Source organism: Gadus macrocephalus, chromosome 12 (assembly GCF_031168955.1).
Source record: "Gadus macrocephalus chromosome 12, ASM3116895v1".
Lineage (NCBI taxonomy): Eukaryota > Metazoa > Chordata > Actinopteri > Gadiformes > Gadidae > Gadus > Gadus macrocephalus.
The window spans coordinates 22,892,001-22,906,248 of record NC_082393.1 but is presented as its reverse complement, the minus strand read 5'-3'; the positions used below and the strand labels follow the sequence as shown (position 1 = coordinate 22,906,248).

Below are 14,248 nucleotides of genomic sequence, written 5' to 3'. Positions count from 1 at the left end.
ATTATATTTCAAAATAAATTATTCAAATAGTATTGGTACTATTTTATTAGCATTAGTTTTCAGTGTATATATTTTAGCATCAATAGTTTATTATGATTAATAGCATTTATTGTGTTTTAATTTTTCCCATTGTCTTCCAATGGGACATATCGTATGGCTTTGGTCTGCACAGTTGATGACGCGAGACTTCACCCTGTGACCTCAGGTTCCCCCAGACTATTAAGTCACTCAGACATCTGCCTTGCCTATGTTTGACTACTGTAACTAATTTAGTCCAGTGTCACACCATCATAGGTATTTAGCCGTCTCAAATCAGCCAGTCACCCGTGCAGTGAGTCAACTCTGCTATCTCAACAATGTCTTACCCCGGCCATGGGAACCTAGGGGATCATGGACTGTGTCGTCACCGCCAGCCCCGCGGCACGACCTCTCCTCTCTGTGTTTAGTCGGTGACTCTCAAGGGATGGAGATCTGCAGTCACATCAAATGACAAGCGAATGTCCTCTTGACACAGATCAAGCCTGCTCAACAGAAACCACCAGAGCTATTCCGATGATGTACCTGTCGTGATTCACAAGGTTGCGATTGGGGTGTTGGATGTTGTCTGCTAGTGTGTTCTTGTTGTTTGGTACATAGTGCTCATTCCGTTTGTCTGTAGGCAACTGTGCCACATGCCTTGAGTAGTTCAAGCTTGTGTGGGTAAAGTAAAAAGGCCCTCCCTCATTAGCGTTCATTTGTGAGATCTTGAATGCTTTAATACAGAGTGAGTCATTGATGGGTTGCACGGGTTCTTAAAGGTGTGCCTCTATTGGGACGGTCACTTGTATGCTAAAACAGGAATTATTGTGTTTTCAATTTTTAGATCAATGTCATACCTATTTCTTGATCATGCTAAAAGCATGTTTCCTTCCGTTTACCATCATGTGTAAACCTCATTGTAATACATGAGCTCTCTCTTAAACCTCATTGTAATACATGAGCTCTGCTTTCGTTTATCTGTTCATTTGGACATTACTTTGCCTTTTATGTTGGGGGCAGTATACTTTTTTAAAAGACCATTTACCGTATACTACACTTTATTGTAATCACAATCAGATAGTTTTTTCACACTCAAATGCTTTAGACCGGTAGAAGTGCGCCACATATTGATGTAATCAGATTGCAATATGCCAGTGTGAATGAGGCTGTGTCAGAGCTGCTGGGGACAGACAGGAAGGCCCATCTCCTTAATTATGAGTGAAGTGTGATAATTGCACAGGCATCAGGCTTCGTAGGGGAAATGGCTCGTGATAATGCAGCCGAGGAGAGTTCAAGTGCCGATGAGGGTGTGATGCACATCCAGGATTATTCTGCACCGGTTCGAACAGCCACAGGAATTCCACTATATCCTCCAGCTGACAAGATCCCTTCCATCTCTGGGGTGAAGTCAACCTTAACGGGTATCCCAAATGTTAGGGTTGCGGCAAAGATCTCAATCCTCGCTGAGTCTTGTCTCTCTTCACCACTTACCCCCCCCCCCCCCCCCCCCCCCCCTCTCTCTCTCTTGACTTTCCTTTTCCCCTCCTCCTCTGTCTCCCCCTCGCTCTCTCTCTATCTCTCTCGCTCTCTCTTTGCTCTTCAACTTCGGCAGTGAGACACGACCGCAAAACGTCTAGCCTGCTTAGACATTCCAGTCTGAGAGTGACTGTTGTGTCTGTGGAAGTGGAAGCAGCTGGCCGGCTACGTTCTAGAAGAGACAACAAGCTAAACACACCGGCTCGCCGCTCAGCCGCGGTTAGCTTCCGTTTGTTTTGTGAGGGCTGATGTGTTTTGTTGTCTTTTTTCCAGGTTGCTAATGATGTCATTTCCTGCATGTCCATATAAAGGGGGCCAATGTCAGGTTGCTTTATTCTCATTTCAGGACCTGGGAAGACGCGGAAACAATGCAATGCACATGGCTATCTGTGAATGGCTTTAGTTGTATACAGAAAAGCAGGGGCGTTTCCTTTTGATAAACAATTTCAATATTGTAGGGCGCAGTTGTGCCGCACAAAAAGTGTTTCTCTTAAGCTTGTGTGTGTGCTTGTGTTTTTTTTGTATTTGTATTGTTTGCGTGACTTTGAATTCATACACTGATGGTCTTTTACTGATTTCTTTGAGGCCGTCCCGCTGCCATTCAACTACAGTTTCTTTTAACCGGTCGAACGTATTATGTGTACTCAAAGCACCAATGTATCCTTTGCAAATTCAAACTCAATGCAACAATATGGCACATCTCTTTTTCTAGGCCTAACCCCAACCTCGCGGCGCATTATCCCTCTCATCGCCCACAATAGACGCCGTACCTTGTCACATCCTGGCCGGCCCCCAGTGTGGGCCCCCATAGAGCGGAGGGGACAAATGGCTGCGCGCTATCAGCACAATGGGCCCAATTATTTAGGCTCTGCTCTTCACAAAACACCTTGTCCCCACAGCAGGTAGAGCGCGTCCCCTTTCCTCTGTACAAACAGCAAAAGAAAGTGAATGAAAGGGAAAAGAGGAAAAACAGATGGGGGGGGGGGGGGGGGGGGGGGGGATGGGGTGGGGATGGGGGTGGGTGATGGGGGTGGTGTTGGGGTTGGGTGGGGGGGGGGGACCTAAAAGAGGCCCCCTGGCAAAGGACGAGCCTGCCAGAATGAACCGCTCCCCGCTCGCTGCTCTGTTATACCTGGTGTTTGAGTCCCACCATGCACAAGGTCTTCCATGGCTCCCGTTGCACAAAGATGTTTGTCTTGTCCCTGGGTCAACACATGCCTTGAGTGCCCTGTTGTACTTCAGCTAAACTGTCTTTTGTTTCCTTTTGTTTTCTCTCTCGGCTCTCGCTCTCGTTCTCTCTCTCGCTCTCTCGCTCTCTCGCTCTCTCTCTCTCTCTCTCTCTCTCCAGGACGAGCGCGAGGCGAGGGAGATGGTGAAGCGAGAGCAGGACGAGGCCTACCGCCTGTCCCTCGAGGCCGACCGTAAGAAGGTACACTGACGGGCCTGGGGCTGGGGACGGCCATTTTGTTGTCTTGGACCTGGTGAAGGCCAACATGCCAGTCAACAATCTGGTTATGGCAATGAAACAACGGCCCAACCCACGGCGGTTGTTGCAATTTTTAATTTCAACTGTCAATCCCGTCAGTCAGGATGATGGGTTTACAACCGCACGCCACCTCCGACTGCGACGTGCCGTGGACGCGAAGCGTGAGGAATATGTTAATAATAATGTGTTTGCATTGCAGAGAGAAGCACAAGAGAAGGAGGAGGCGGAACAGGTGCGCCAAGAACAAATGAGGAAGGAGCAGGAAGATGAGAAGGAGGTGAGCAGGGGATAGTCCATCACTACCAAAGCCACTTTCCTCTGGTTTTTCTTTCACCGAGCCATTCATTCATTATAATCATTTATAAGGCACCGGAGGGGTGGAGCAATATTACCTCAATTGTTTCGGGATTCATCCTTGGGTGATCCAATACAGTCTCCCTTTTTTTCAGGTATTATGTATTGTCGATAGCGGGTCCTATTTGCTGTGGACGCCGTTCTGTTTCCTACATAACCCCATAATCAAATAGTCCGTTTTGTAATGTGGGATGTTCATAATTGTGCCGGTGATTGGCTCCTTTGTTTAGTACTGTAGCACAGCGAGTATCAAGCGGAGGTTTCATATGGGTGTCCGTCGTGCGTTCGCCAGGCGTGTTCCTCAGTGTTGTATTGTGAGCTGTTTGCGTTTCGTGTCATGATGTGCCACTCACGGGGCAGCATTGGCCGAGCCAGCGGTTGTTTATCCAGTGTATTATCCCCCGTCACTGCCGCCAGGACAGCAGAATGAGACAAATATATTGCAGTATCGCTAAAAACCTTTCAGTCGCTAAACCACATTTGTGTTGCATGTGTGGTGGAGATGCACACACACACACACACACACACACACACACACACACACACACACACAAGTTCAATTAAGTTATTGTTCCGTTTAAACGCTGCGTATTTGTACAGGGTTCTTATTGAAGCGCAGGTGGACAAACGACAATGTACAATTTCTGACGCACAAACGTACACACATTGGCTTACACATACATGGCCACATACATGCATAGACAGTCTTGAGTAAACACACGTTCACTCACAGCAATAATTGCATGTGAACAGGACACACACACACAACACACACACACACACACACACACACACACACACACACACACACACACACACACACACACACACACACACACACACACACACACACACACACACACACACACACACACACACACACACACACCGTACACACACACTGCTTGCGGGTAAAAAGAAAAACAATATTGTGTGTGAAGATGGCACCAGTGTAATAATGGTCCTTTAGTGGAACAGTGCAGCCCTGGCTGATTGCTGTTTACTCAGCAGCAGTTAGACTCAGGCCACTGGAAGGTATCAGGTGACCCAGCTCGCTCAGGTGATTTGTCTCCAAATTTAAAAAGACTACAACAAAAGACGGCCTTCTTAATTATATCACTGTTGTCCACTACGCAAACTTGTGTGTGTGTGTGTGTGTGTGTGTGTGTGTGTGTGTGTGTGTGTGTGTGTGTGTGTGTGTGTGTGTGTGTGTGTGTGTGTGTGTGTGTGTGTGTGTGTGTGTGTGTGTGTGTGTGTGTGTGTTTTATAAACAACAAAGGACACTATAACCATCGCTATGGTTATACTGGTCATCACCGCTGTGTCATTCTTATTTATGTCCCTGCTCCTGCCGCAAACTCGTTGGTTTCCATGGTGTCCCTGGTCGGAAGTGGTAGCATTATGCTACACTGCAGCCACCCACGTGGGGTTTAGCGACAGCTGCCTCTCGGAGACCGGACAATGGGGGCCTCCGTGGGTCGTCATAACCGTGGCTCGTGACCTGAAGGGAGAATTAGCCTGTGCTGTTCCACCGTGGAGGATGGACGTAGTAGTACAGTTGTAAAGATTTGATGAGTGCAACTCCCCGTAGTGATAAATGAGTGGATACAAAACAACATCTCGTTTGTTCTTATGACCACCGTCAGTTAGCTAACTGACGGTGGTCATAAGAACAAACTAGATGTTGTTGTTTTTTCAACAAACCAGGAAAGCTATATATGAAGTAGTAAATACAAATAGACACTGTTTTCAACGCCTTCAATTACAATCATGATAACTAACCATTTATTCTCTGAGAGCTGCTGAGGCAGGATAAAACCTTTTTTTTTTTATAATTTCTCATGTACAGAAATAGAAACTTGTGTATCATACTGAATATTGTTTCAAGTTTTTCTTAAATCAGCAATATTCAAACACAAACTATAGGGTAATTAACGTCTTCGACTGTTGTGAACAGTCAAAAACACAAGCAGTCGCAGGAGAGACCAAAGTGCGACTGGGAATTAGAGTTCGGTGCTTGTGTACCTTTGTGCAACGCAAAGGAAGATGAAAGTAAGAGTAGATGAATTGAAGGGTGTGTCAGTGTGTTTGTGTGTGTGTGTGTGTGTGTGTGTGTGTGTGTGTGTGTGTGTGTCCATACCTCCTACGTGCATGTGCACGTGCACCCCCAGCCATGCAAATGTTTTTGTGTTTTTACAGCCATGTGCCCATGTGGTTTGGTGTCACTTTTTTTTGTGTATGTGGGGGCGTGGCGGTGGTGGTTCTGCTTCTTCTGCACCCTCCCCCAGTCTGTTTGTTCTGTCTGTGGTTAGCATGGCGGCGCTAGCAAGGTGAATAGACGCCAGGAGGGATGGAGCCATGCACGCTTCTTTGGGCGCAGCAGGCCGTGGTCTCTCTCTCTCGTGTGTGTGTGCGCCACCCCCCCCCCCTTCCCCCAGCCTTGTGGTGTTTTAAGTAGGGACGCTTGCACTGTCATATGTGCACACGTGTGTATGTGGTTGTCTTTGTCTCAATGTGGTTTTGTGTTAACCTTCCGGGTGCACCCTCCTGTGTGAGTGTGTGTGTGTGTGTGTGTGTGTGTGTCTGTCTGTCTGTCCCCGGGGTCTCCTTTATCTCAGTCAGCATCAGCCAGGGTACCTGGGGGGACGTGTCGTAGCTGGGCGGCACGCGCCCTGCCCTGCCCACCAGCACACCAGAAGCTGCTAATGAGCTACTGTTGTACACTCTTATGAAATATAATTGCATTATGCTGTGTAAATAAAGCCGGAGCCTGTTGTCACAGCATATGCTCCCCGGCTGGCCCAACACGAACAACAAGCTGGGGGAGGCGGCGCTGGTGGGAGGGGGAGGGGGGGGGGGGGGGGGTGGGAGGGACAACGAGGGCGGAGAGAAGGCCAGAGGGAGATGTTGGAGCAGGGTCTCGGAGACGCTGGAGAGTTGATTAGCTTTGCTTGTGGAGAGCAGAGTTGATGGTGGAGTTTTGGTGTCTTGTTTGTTTATTTAAAGGGGACCTATTATGGTTTTTTTCGGCTTTTATGGCCTATAAACGTTGTTATAATGAGTGATAGTCATGTTTAACCATGCTAAAGTGTTAAATAATGACGTACATGCATTTCGACGTATTCCCTGCCGACAGTCTGGGGTGGCTGTGCAAAGCGCTAAACACTCGAAACAACGTTTGCGATTCACTTGTTCACATTTCCGGGAAATCATCTACGTAGAGGCACTCCTGCCACGCCCCCATATGCCTGGTCAAATCTGCCCGCGCGCGCTTCAAGTCCACACTTTTCACTTCACAGTGTAGCTTTGCACGTTTATGGAACAATGCCTTCCCCTCCCAAAAAATATTTTTTTGGTTGTGAGGGAAACTTATTTAATTTATTTGGTTTTCCGAAAGATTACCTTTGCTGTAGTAGGCTACATGCACGCGCAGAAGGAGGGGGTGGAGCAAGACCGCCCTTAGCAGGTCTTCCGGAAGGTAACCAATCACAACGGAGTGGGGTTGGCAGGAGGGGGGCGAGGGGGCAGAGAAGGACGAAACCGAGCATTGAGAGAGAATGCTGAAAGCGGCCAGATGAGAGGAAGAGTTTCCCGAAAATCTACATCGTTTTTTGTGCTGTGATTCGTGTCAGGTTGCGCTATAGGAGTCATTAATAAGAAATTAAGACCAGAAAAGTAGTATAATTGGGTCTCTTTAATGTCGATATTGGGCAAAAGATTGTGTGCAAATATTTCAACGGAATAAGGTCACCCAGCGCAGCTTTACATATTTTAAAAACGTGAATGCTATAAGTCCAAGGTTGATTTAAGATTCGTATGCATTCGCCAGATTAACGAGATATTGCGGTAGTGCTCCAAAACATTGCCACTTCAAAAACGTCAAACTCATCAAACTCTATCCACCAGGTGTTTCATAAGGTGCTGGGTCCCGCCCTTCATCCCCTCCTCTTCTGTCCTCTCTGCTCCCCCTCCCAGGCCATCCGTCTGTCCCTGGAGCAGGCCCTACCGCCGGAGCCCACCCAGGAGAAGGGGGAGCCAATCAGCAAGCTGCGTATCCGCACGCCAAGCGGCGAGTTCCTGGAGCGGCGTTTCCTCGGCAGCTGTAAGCTGCAGGTCCTCTTCGACTTTGTGGCGTCCAAGGGGTACCCCTTCGAAGAGTTCAAGCTGCTCACCACCTTCCCTCGTAAAAATGTACGTAAGGACGGCCGTAAGGCTCGCACGCAACACAAACACGCTTCTCCACACCCACCCACTCGACGGCGCTGTGGGTGGGGTCCGAGGCGTGTGAGCAGAGAGACGGTGGGATTTTGGTGGGATTTTGAAGAGAAACAACCCCAAGATAACACACTCTCCCTGCACTCCATTTCCCCGCCATTGATAGATTATCGCTGAGTGCTTGGCTGTGCTTGACGGGCAGGAGGATTTCTCTGATTCACTGAATCGGGAAGAGAGGCCTTGATTGTTCAGAAATGAGACGGGAGTGATTCAAATCGAAATGGGCTCATTGAAAGAAGGGCCCTCCCCACTCCGAAAAGATATTCTCACAGCGCATATCACTCACTAATGGCAGACTTTCTAACCAAGCACACTCAATAACAGCTATTAAATGTTAACCTACCATCCATTTAAGCTATCAGAAACAGCAACGAGCACTGAAAGATAGTTTCTACATGATAGAATAGAAGCTTTCTTCCACCCGTATCTCCTTATCTATGTACATCTCTGTGCCAGGGAGATGGGGAGATATCATTCGAAGAGGTAGAAGATATCTGCCCTCCTCCTCCTCCTCCTCCTCCTCCTCCTCCTCCTCCTCCTTCACCACTATCACAAGCTCAAATTACTGCCGGCTCTCTGTCCTCCTTCCCTTCCTCTCTGCTGGAGATTTCCTCGGCTGTAATTGGCTCCGGTGTCCCAGCCCGAGGGCAGAGGTCCGCCCGGGTGTGATGCCCGGCCGGGCCTCCGGGGCCTGGCTTGTGAGGGGAGGGACAGCGGGACCACACCGCTGAGGGGAATGGCTCTGTCCCTGTCGCCCGGCCCCCGCACTGAGGGGACTGTCTCTGTACCTGTCGCCCGGCCCCAAGGCTGTACTTTTGCTGTATGTTTGTGTTGTGTGTGTGTGTGTGTGTGTGGATGTGTTTTTAGTTTTTATCGTACGTGTGGTTGTTGATTCAGTGTGGGGCCTTGGGCGCTGTGCGGCGACGGGCACGTTCCCACGTCTGTGTGTTTGTTTACGCGTACCTGCGAAAAGGATCGGCTAAGCCAACCGCTAAATCCAGGCGCACCTGCCCGGGTGTATATATTGGGTGAATATTAATTAGTATCAGCCCATTGTGTATACATTACACTCTGTCAGTGTTAGGATACAGTTGTCAGCACTAACGGGAGTATTCTCTATGGCTCGCGCTGCAGCCAATCGGCTGCAGTCTCTCATTAAGGGGCCTAGGCTGCAGCACTCTGCTCGCTGGCTAATGAGCACTGCTTTAACTACCTGCTTAATTAGCCTTGCGGCTGGAAACAAAAATGAGATTTCCATTAATCAAGAGGGGAGTGTGCGCGCGCATGCAACGTGTGTGTGTGTGTGTGTGTGTGTGTGTGTGTGTGTGTGTGTGTGTGTGTGTGTGTGTGTGTGTGTGTGTGTGTGTGTGTGTGTGTGTGTGTGTGTGGGCCTGCCCAGGCAGTGTGCCATGGCGGTCTGCAGGGAACGCTAGGCGCACAAACACCTCAAACTAACACACGCGCACACACGTCTCAAACTAACACACATCGCCGCCGCCACCGCCGCTGCACACTCTCGCCCCGGCGCCGCAATCAGCCACTTCAACACATCCACAAATATTTTCAAGCGACGACATGCCTCGCTCACAACTTTGTCACTTAAAGGATTCACAGTTGTCTCTTTATAATCAAGAGTAAACATGTGTTTGAGACAGAGATAAAGATGTGTCTGCATCGCAGAGGAAATTCGGGGCAGAAACAGGACGGCGGGATTAGGGGAGAGGGGGGGGAAACAGCGGATGGGATGCTGACTCTGCAGAACGGGATGAGACGGGGGGGGGGGGGGGGGGGGGGAGAGAGAGAGAGAGAGAGAGAGAGAGAGCGGGGAAAATCCTAAACAAAGAAAACATTTAATTTAGAGATACATTCTGCGAGTATGGAAGAACAAATAAAAACAACAAGCGGAGGAGAGCTGAGGGAAGAGAGTTGCTTCCAGAAAACAAAAGGCGAGAGATTTGGGGGATGGCTCTGGGCGGGGGGGGGCTGGGAGGGGGGGGGGGCGGTGCGGAACACAGGCCTCGCTTCTAATCCGGCAGCTCTGTAATGTAATTAAATGAGAGGGGTGCGCAGGGGAGCCTTCATCCACTCCAGACGCTTCCCCCTGCCGTGCTGCCAGCAGCCCAGGATGGAGGATCCACCACTATTGCATTTCTCCAACGCCACAACTGTTGAAACCTTCCTTTTTTCCGGCGGCTTCTCTCGTCTTTTGTTTGCTCTGTTTTTTTTTTCTCGCAGTGTTGCCTTCTTCTTCCTTCTCGCTCTGAATTGCCATTACTGTTGTCTTCAGTATTGCGGCGGAAGAAAGCAAAAAATAAATAAATTAGTGGATGGGACTGAAATACGCACCGTACCCCAAAAAAACGGGAAGCACTTTGCCACAAAAACAGCCGGTTCCTGTGTGTCAAATAGATAAAAAACAAATAAAGGACGAAATGGAAATAAATTGAGATGTACATCAAAACGCATGCCAAAACAATACGATCCCCCTCCCTAGATTTGCGCCGTGGCAGTTCCCCGTGTGTCGCCCAGCGGGGGACTATAATTACCCCCGGTTTTTTGGACGGCGTCTCCTCCTCGACATTTGGTTGCGAGCGGCTTAGCTCCTCGCGGCGCTACAGCAGCCTGTACACTGGCAGCATGTGTAGCCGGCTTTGTTGTGCCCTGCAAACTTAGCCTCTCTTAGTGACGGGCTGCTACTGCAGAGGGAGAGTCTCGCTTAACCCCCGTCTTTGGGCAGCCCTGGGGCACCGAGCCGTCGCGGTGGTGGATCCTCGGCAGTAATTCAGCATTTATGAATGGGGATGAGGGAGAGATGCTGTACAATTGGCCCCGCAATATGGCGTGGAGTATAGCTGGCAGTTGAGGGACCTATACGTTATTTTGGGGGTCGTTGATTTCAGTTGTTGTTTTTTTTATTCAGAAGCAGCCATGTCGGGATATAAATAAATCGTGCCGTAGCGTTTATTGTATCGCAGAGGCCTGTTAGCCCGTCCTCTTTAGACGAGCGAGAAAGCGTGTTTAGACGCCATGAGTCAGACCCAGGCTCATTATTCCTCCCCTTCACAGTTTTTCACTCCTCGCCCGAAGCAGCTTCTGTGACAACCCAAACACGGTCTGAGCAGCATATTATTCTTGGTACTGTGATACTGTACCCTCTTCCTGCTTTCCCACTCTCCTAATCTCTCCTCCAGCTCCGTCTCAAACAAATGTTTGAACTGTGCAAATTCAGCCAAATGCTTCTTAGACAAAACTTAAGATGCAGGGAAAATAAACAGAGCTGTTCAAAAACGACGCAGCGTGGTCTGTGGACGGCTGTGAGATGGATTTCACATCTGCACCGAAACCGGTTGTTGGGGGGGTTTTTTTCACTCTGAAAGAATTAGCAAAAGAACTATTGCAGTTTATTTGGTTCGGATTAATCCGTCCCCATAATATCCTGTTTGAGGCATCGGACCCACACGCCTCCTTCAGGACACCGACGCAGACGTCCCTGGCTATGACCCCAGGTAATTGATAAAAGGCCTGTCTGTGTGCACGTGTGCAGGTGCGCTTGCCTCTTTGCGGGAGCGGGAGAGAGGGAGAGAGGAAGAGAGGGAGAGTGGGAGAGAGGGAGAGAGGAAGAGTGGGAGAGCGGGAGAGAGGGAGAGAGGGAGAGAGGAAGACGCCTTTGGGTCCCAATTTCTTCCCTGAGGTCAAAAAGCGGTTTTCCCCCGGGGGGATCCCTGTCCTTCTGAGCTACTCCTCCTCCTCTTGACTTTCCCTCTCCCGCCGTCACTTTTCCCTCCCATGTCTCTCGGCCTCCTCCCCCCCCCTCCTACTCCTGCCAGCTCCACTCCTGCTCTCCTCACCCCCCCCCCCCCCCCTCCCCTCCTCCTTTCTCAATGAGTGTTTTGTGCTCCTTATTTTATTTCATTCGTTCTACACTTCTTTCCCTCCTCCAAGACTGGCCGGCTGATCCCTCTCTTTATTCTCTCTCCCGTGGCTCTCCTGGTGTCTCCTTCTCTCTCTCTCTCTGTTCTCTCTCTCTCTCCCCTGGCTCTACTAGTCTCTCTCTCGCTCTCGCTCTCACTCTCTCTCTCTCTCTCTCTCTCTCTCTCTCTCTCTCCCCCCCTCCCCTGGCCCTCCCCTGTTGTCTCTCTCCCTCTGTTCTCCCCTCTCTCTCCCTCGGCCCAGCTCCAAGCCGGTGTCTCTCTCCCTCTGTTCTCCTCTCTCTCGCCCTCGGCCCCCTGCTCCCAGCCGGTGTCTCTCTCCCCTCTCTCTCTCTCCCTCGGCCCCCTGCTCTCAGCCGGTGTCTCTCTCCCCTCTCTCTCCCTCGGCCCCCTGCTCTCAGCCGGTGTCTCTCTCCCTCTCTCTCTCTCCCTCGGCCCCCTGCTCCCAGCCGGTGTCTCTCTCCCCTCTCTCTCTCTCTCCCTCGACCCCCTGCTCCCAGCCGGTGTCTCTCTCCCCTCTCTCTCTCTCTCTCGACCCCCTGCTCTCAGCCGGTGTCTCTCTCCCCTCTCTCTCTCCCCCGGCCCCGCCCCCAGCCGTTGCCCGGCCGCGGCAGCCGTCTCTTTGATGTGCGGGTCCTAATCTGTGCTGTTCAGCGGTGTTGTGTTCACGCCCTGGCGCTACGTGTTGTCACCGCGGCTGGCAGCGGATAATGATCTCCCACTGCTTTTGTAATTGGCCAAATAAACACTTGACAACACTAGTTTTAAAAAGACAAGTTATTTGGTTTTAATTAACATAGTCAGGGCCTGTAATGGCTTCATTAAAAATGCGTTATTTCAGCTGCGCGTTTGATTAAGTTGGAAACGGGACATCTTTCAGGAGGGCTGTGTTTATTTTCTCTTTCTCTTTGCGCGAGCATTACTGTCCCCCCCCACCACCCCCCTCTTCTGTTATCAATGTGTTTTTTTCATTTGGATAAGGCAATCTGCATTTGCGACGCTCATTTCAGAGTTCCCCGTGAGTGTTAATGATGTGATGTGAGCCGCGAGGAGATGTGCCACCGCGTTGTGGCTATTAACCGAGGTGATATTATTAGCGCGTTATTATATTGTGAAATGTGATGACGACTTGTTTGAAATATAATATTTAATTATTGGAGGACATTATTACTGTTTTTCAATCCAAGAATTGACAGGTCTCCTTTCCATAAGTTCCAGGTTTTGAAGTTGGATTTGCGGTGGTAGAATCTTTAGTGACTGTAATTGTATTGTTGTTTCGTTGTTGGTTATTCAGGCCGCACACAAACGCTGGAATCAATTCAGATTTCTAAGCGCCTCAATTATGATGTATTTTTTATTATTTAACGGCGGCGATGGCTCGCAGGCTGTTCCGAGTTTACCCGGAATCTTTGCGAATCACGTTTTCTTTAATTAGTCGCCGAACAATTTCATAATTCAACAAGTAACGGAGTGATTTAATCCAAATGGGTTGATTGAAATGATATTGACTCAAGGTCAAAACAAACGGGGTGGGGGGGGGAGGCAGGCGGGCGAGATTGTGTCTGTCTGGTGCGTGTGTGTGCGTGGCCGCGTGCAGAGGCCCACACAGAGAAGGAGATATGGCTTAGGCAGAGCAGGGGGAAAAAACAACAGCTTTGTTTGTTGACAGATGCCTCCATGCTTATGGTCTGTTAATTGGATAACAATGTAAACAATCACCGATGGCACTCGTCTCCTGTGTCAGTGTGGCATCTTGTTTCCCTACTTTCATTTTCTTAGTCAGATGCTGGCGTGCGTGCGTGCGTGCGGACACACACACACACACACACACACACACACACACACACACACACACACACACACACACACACACACACACACACACACACACACACACACACACACACACACACACACACACACACACCCCCCCACCCCCACCCCCACCAACAACACCCTGCGCCATCCCCACCCCCTTACCTCTCCCAATACCCAAGAGGGCAGCCCAGTTACAGGCATTCACACCAGACTTGACTTTTAGCTTAACATGCATGGATACATACACGCACAAACGCACACACAATAAGAAAAAAAAACACTTGCACTCGTGCGCGCACACACACACACACACACACACCATCCCCGCTCCACCCCCAAAAGCCTAATTTACCCCTACCTGATGCTATGGTGTCATAACAGCCTTTCAGGTTCATTAACATGGCAGCCATTTGCAGTGCACCACTCCTGAGGTGGGAAAAAACAAGAGCCCAGCAGCTGTGTCGGTAGTTATCGCCGCGGCCGGGACGGATTCCCGTCGCGGCCCGACACACACACACACACACACACACACACACACACACACACACACACACACACACCTTACCTTGGTGTGTGCATGTGCGCATGCACATGCACACACCAAGGTAAGGTGTGTGTGTGTGTGTGTGTGTGCCGCGCACTGAAATCAACACACACCGCTTGACTCCCCATCTTGCGTTCGAAGGACGCGGTGTGATGAGGCGGTTCACCCGACCGGGCTGCGTTAGGTTTGAGGCGACAGCCCCGCCCCGCCGACAGGCTCCTTAAGACCCCGCTGAGAAGTCAAAGAGCCTCAATGACACGTCGAAATGAGGACGCGGCGGATGAAAGG

General features: G+C 50.0%; 1 protein-coding gene and 1 long non-coding RNA gene across 3 annotated transcripts in view; both read left to right on the top strand.

Moving 5' to 3' along the window:
* faf1 (Fas (TNFRSF6) associated factor 1) overlaps positions 1 to 13,555 on the top strand; it is a 56,246-nt gene extending 42,691 nt beyond the window's left edge. For both annotated transcript variants that reach the window (XM_060068102.1, XM_060068101.1), the window contains exons 16-18: positions 2,903 to 2,983; positions 3,240 to 3,317; positions 7,370 to 13,555. In XM_060068102.1, coding sequence (XP_059924085.1) covers positions 2,903 to 2,983; positions 3,240 to 3,317; positions 7,370 to 7,786 — 576 coding nt within the window. In that variant the 3' untranslated portion in view covers positions 7,787 to 13,555. The remainder of the gene's footprint in view (positions 1 to 2,902; positions 2,984 to 3,239; positions 3,318 to 7,369) is intronic.
* On the top strand, positions 4,154 to 7,092 carry LOC132469961 (uncharacterized). Its single transcript, XR_009528533.1, has 2 exons — positions 4,154 to 6,671; positions 6,834 to 7,092. It is a non-coding gene; the product is annotated as an uncharacterized LOC132469961 (long non-coding RNA).
* Positions 13,556 to 14,248: the final 693 nt, after the last annotated feature.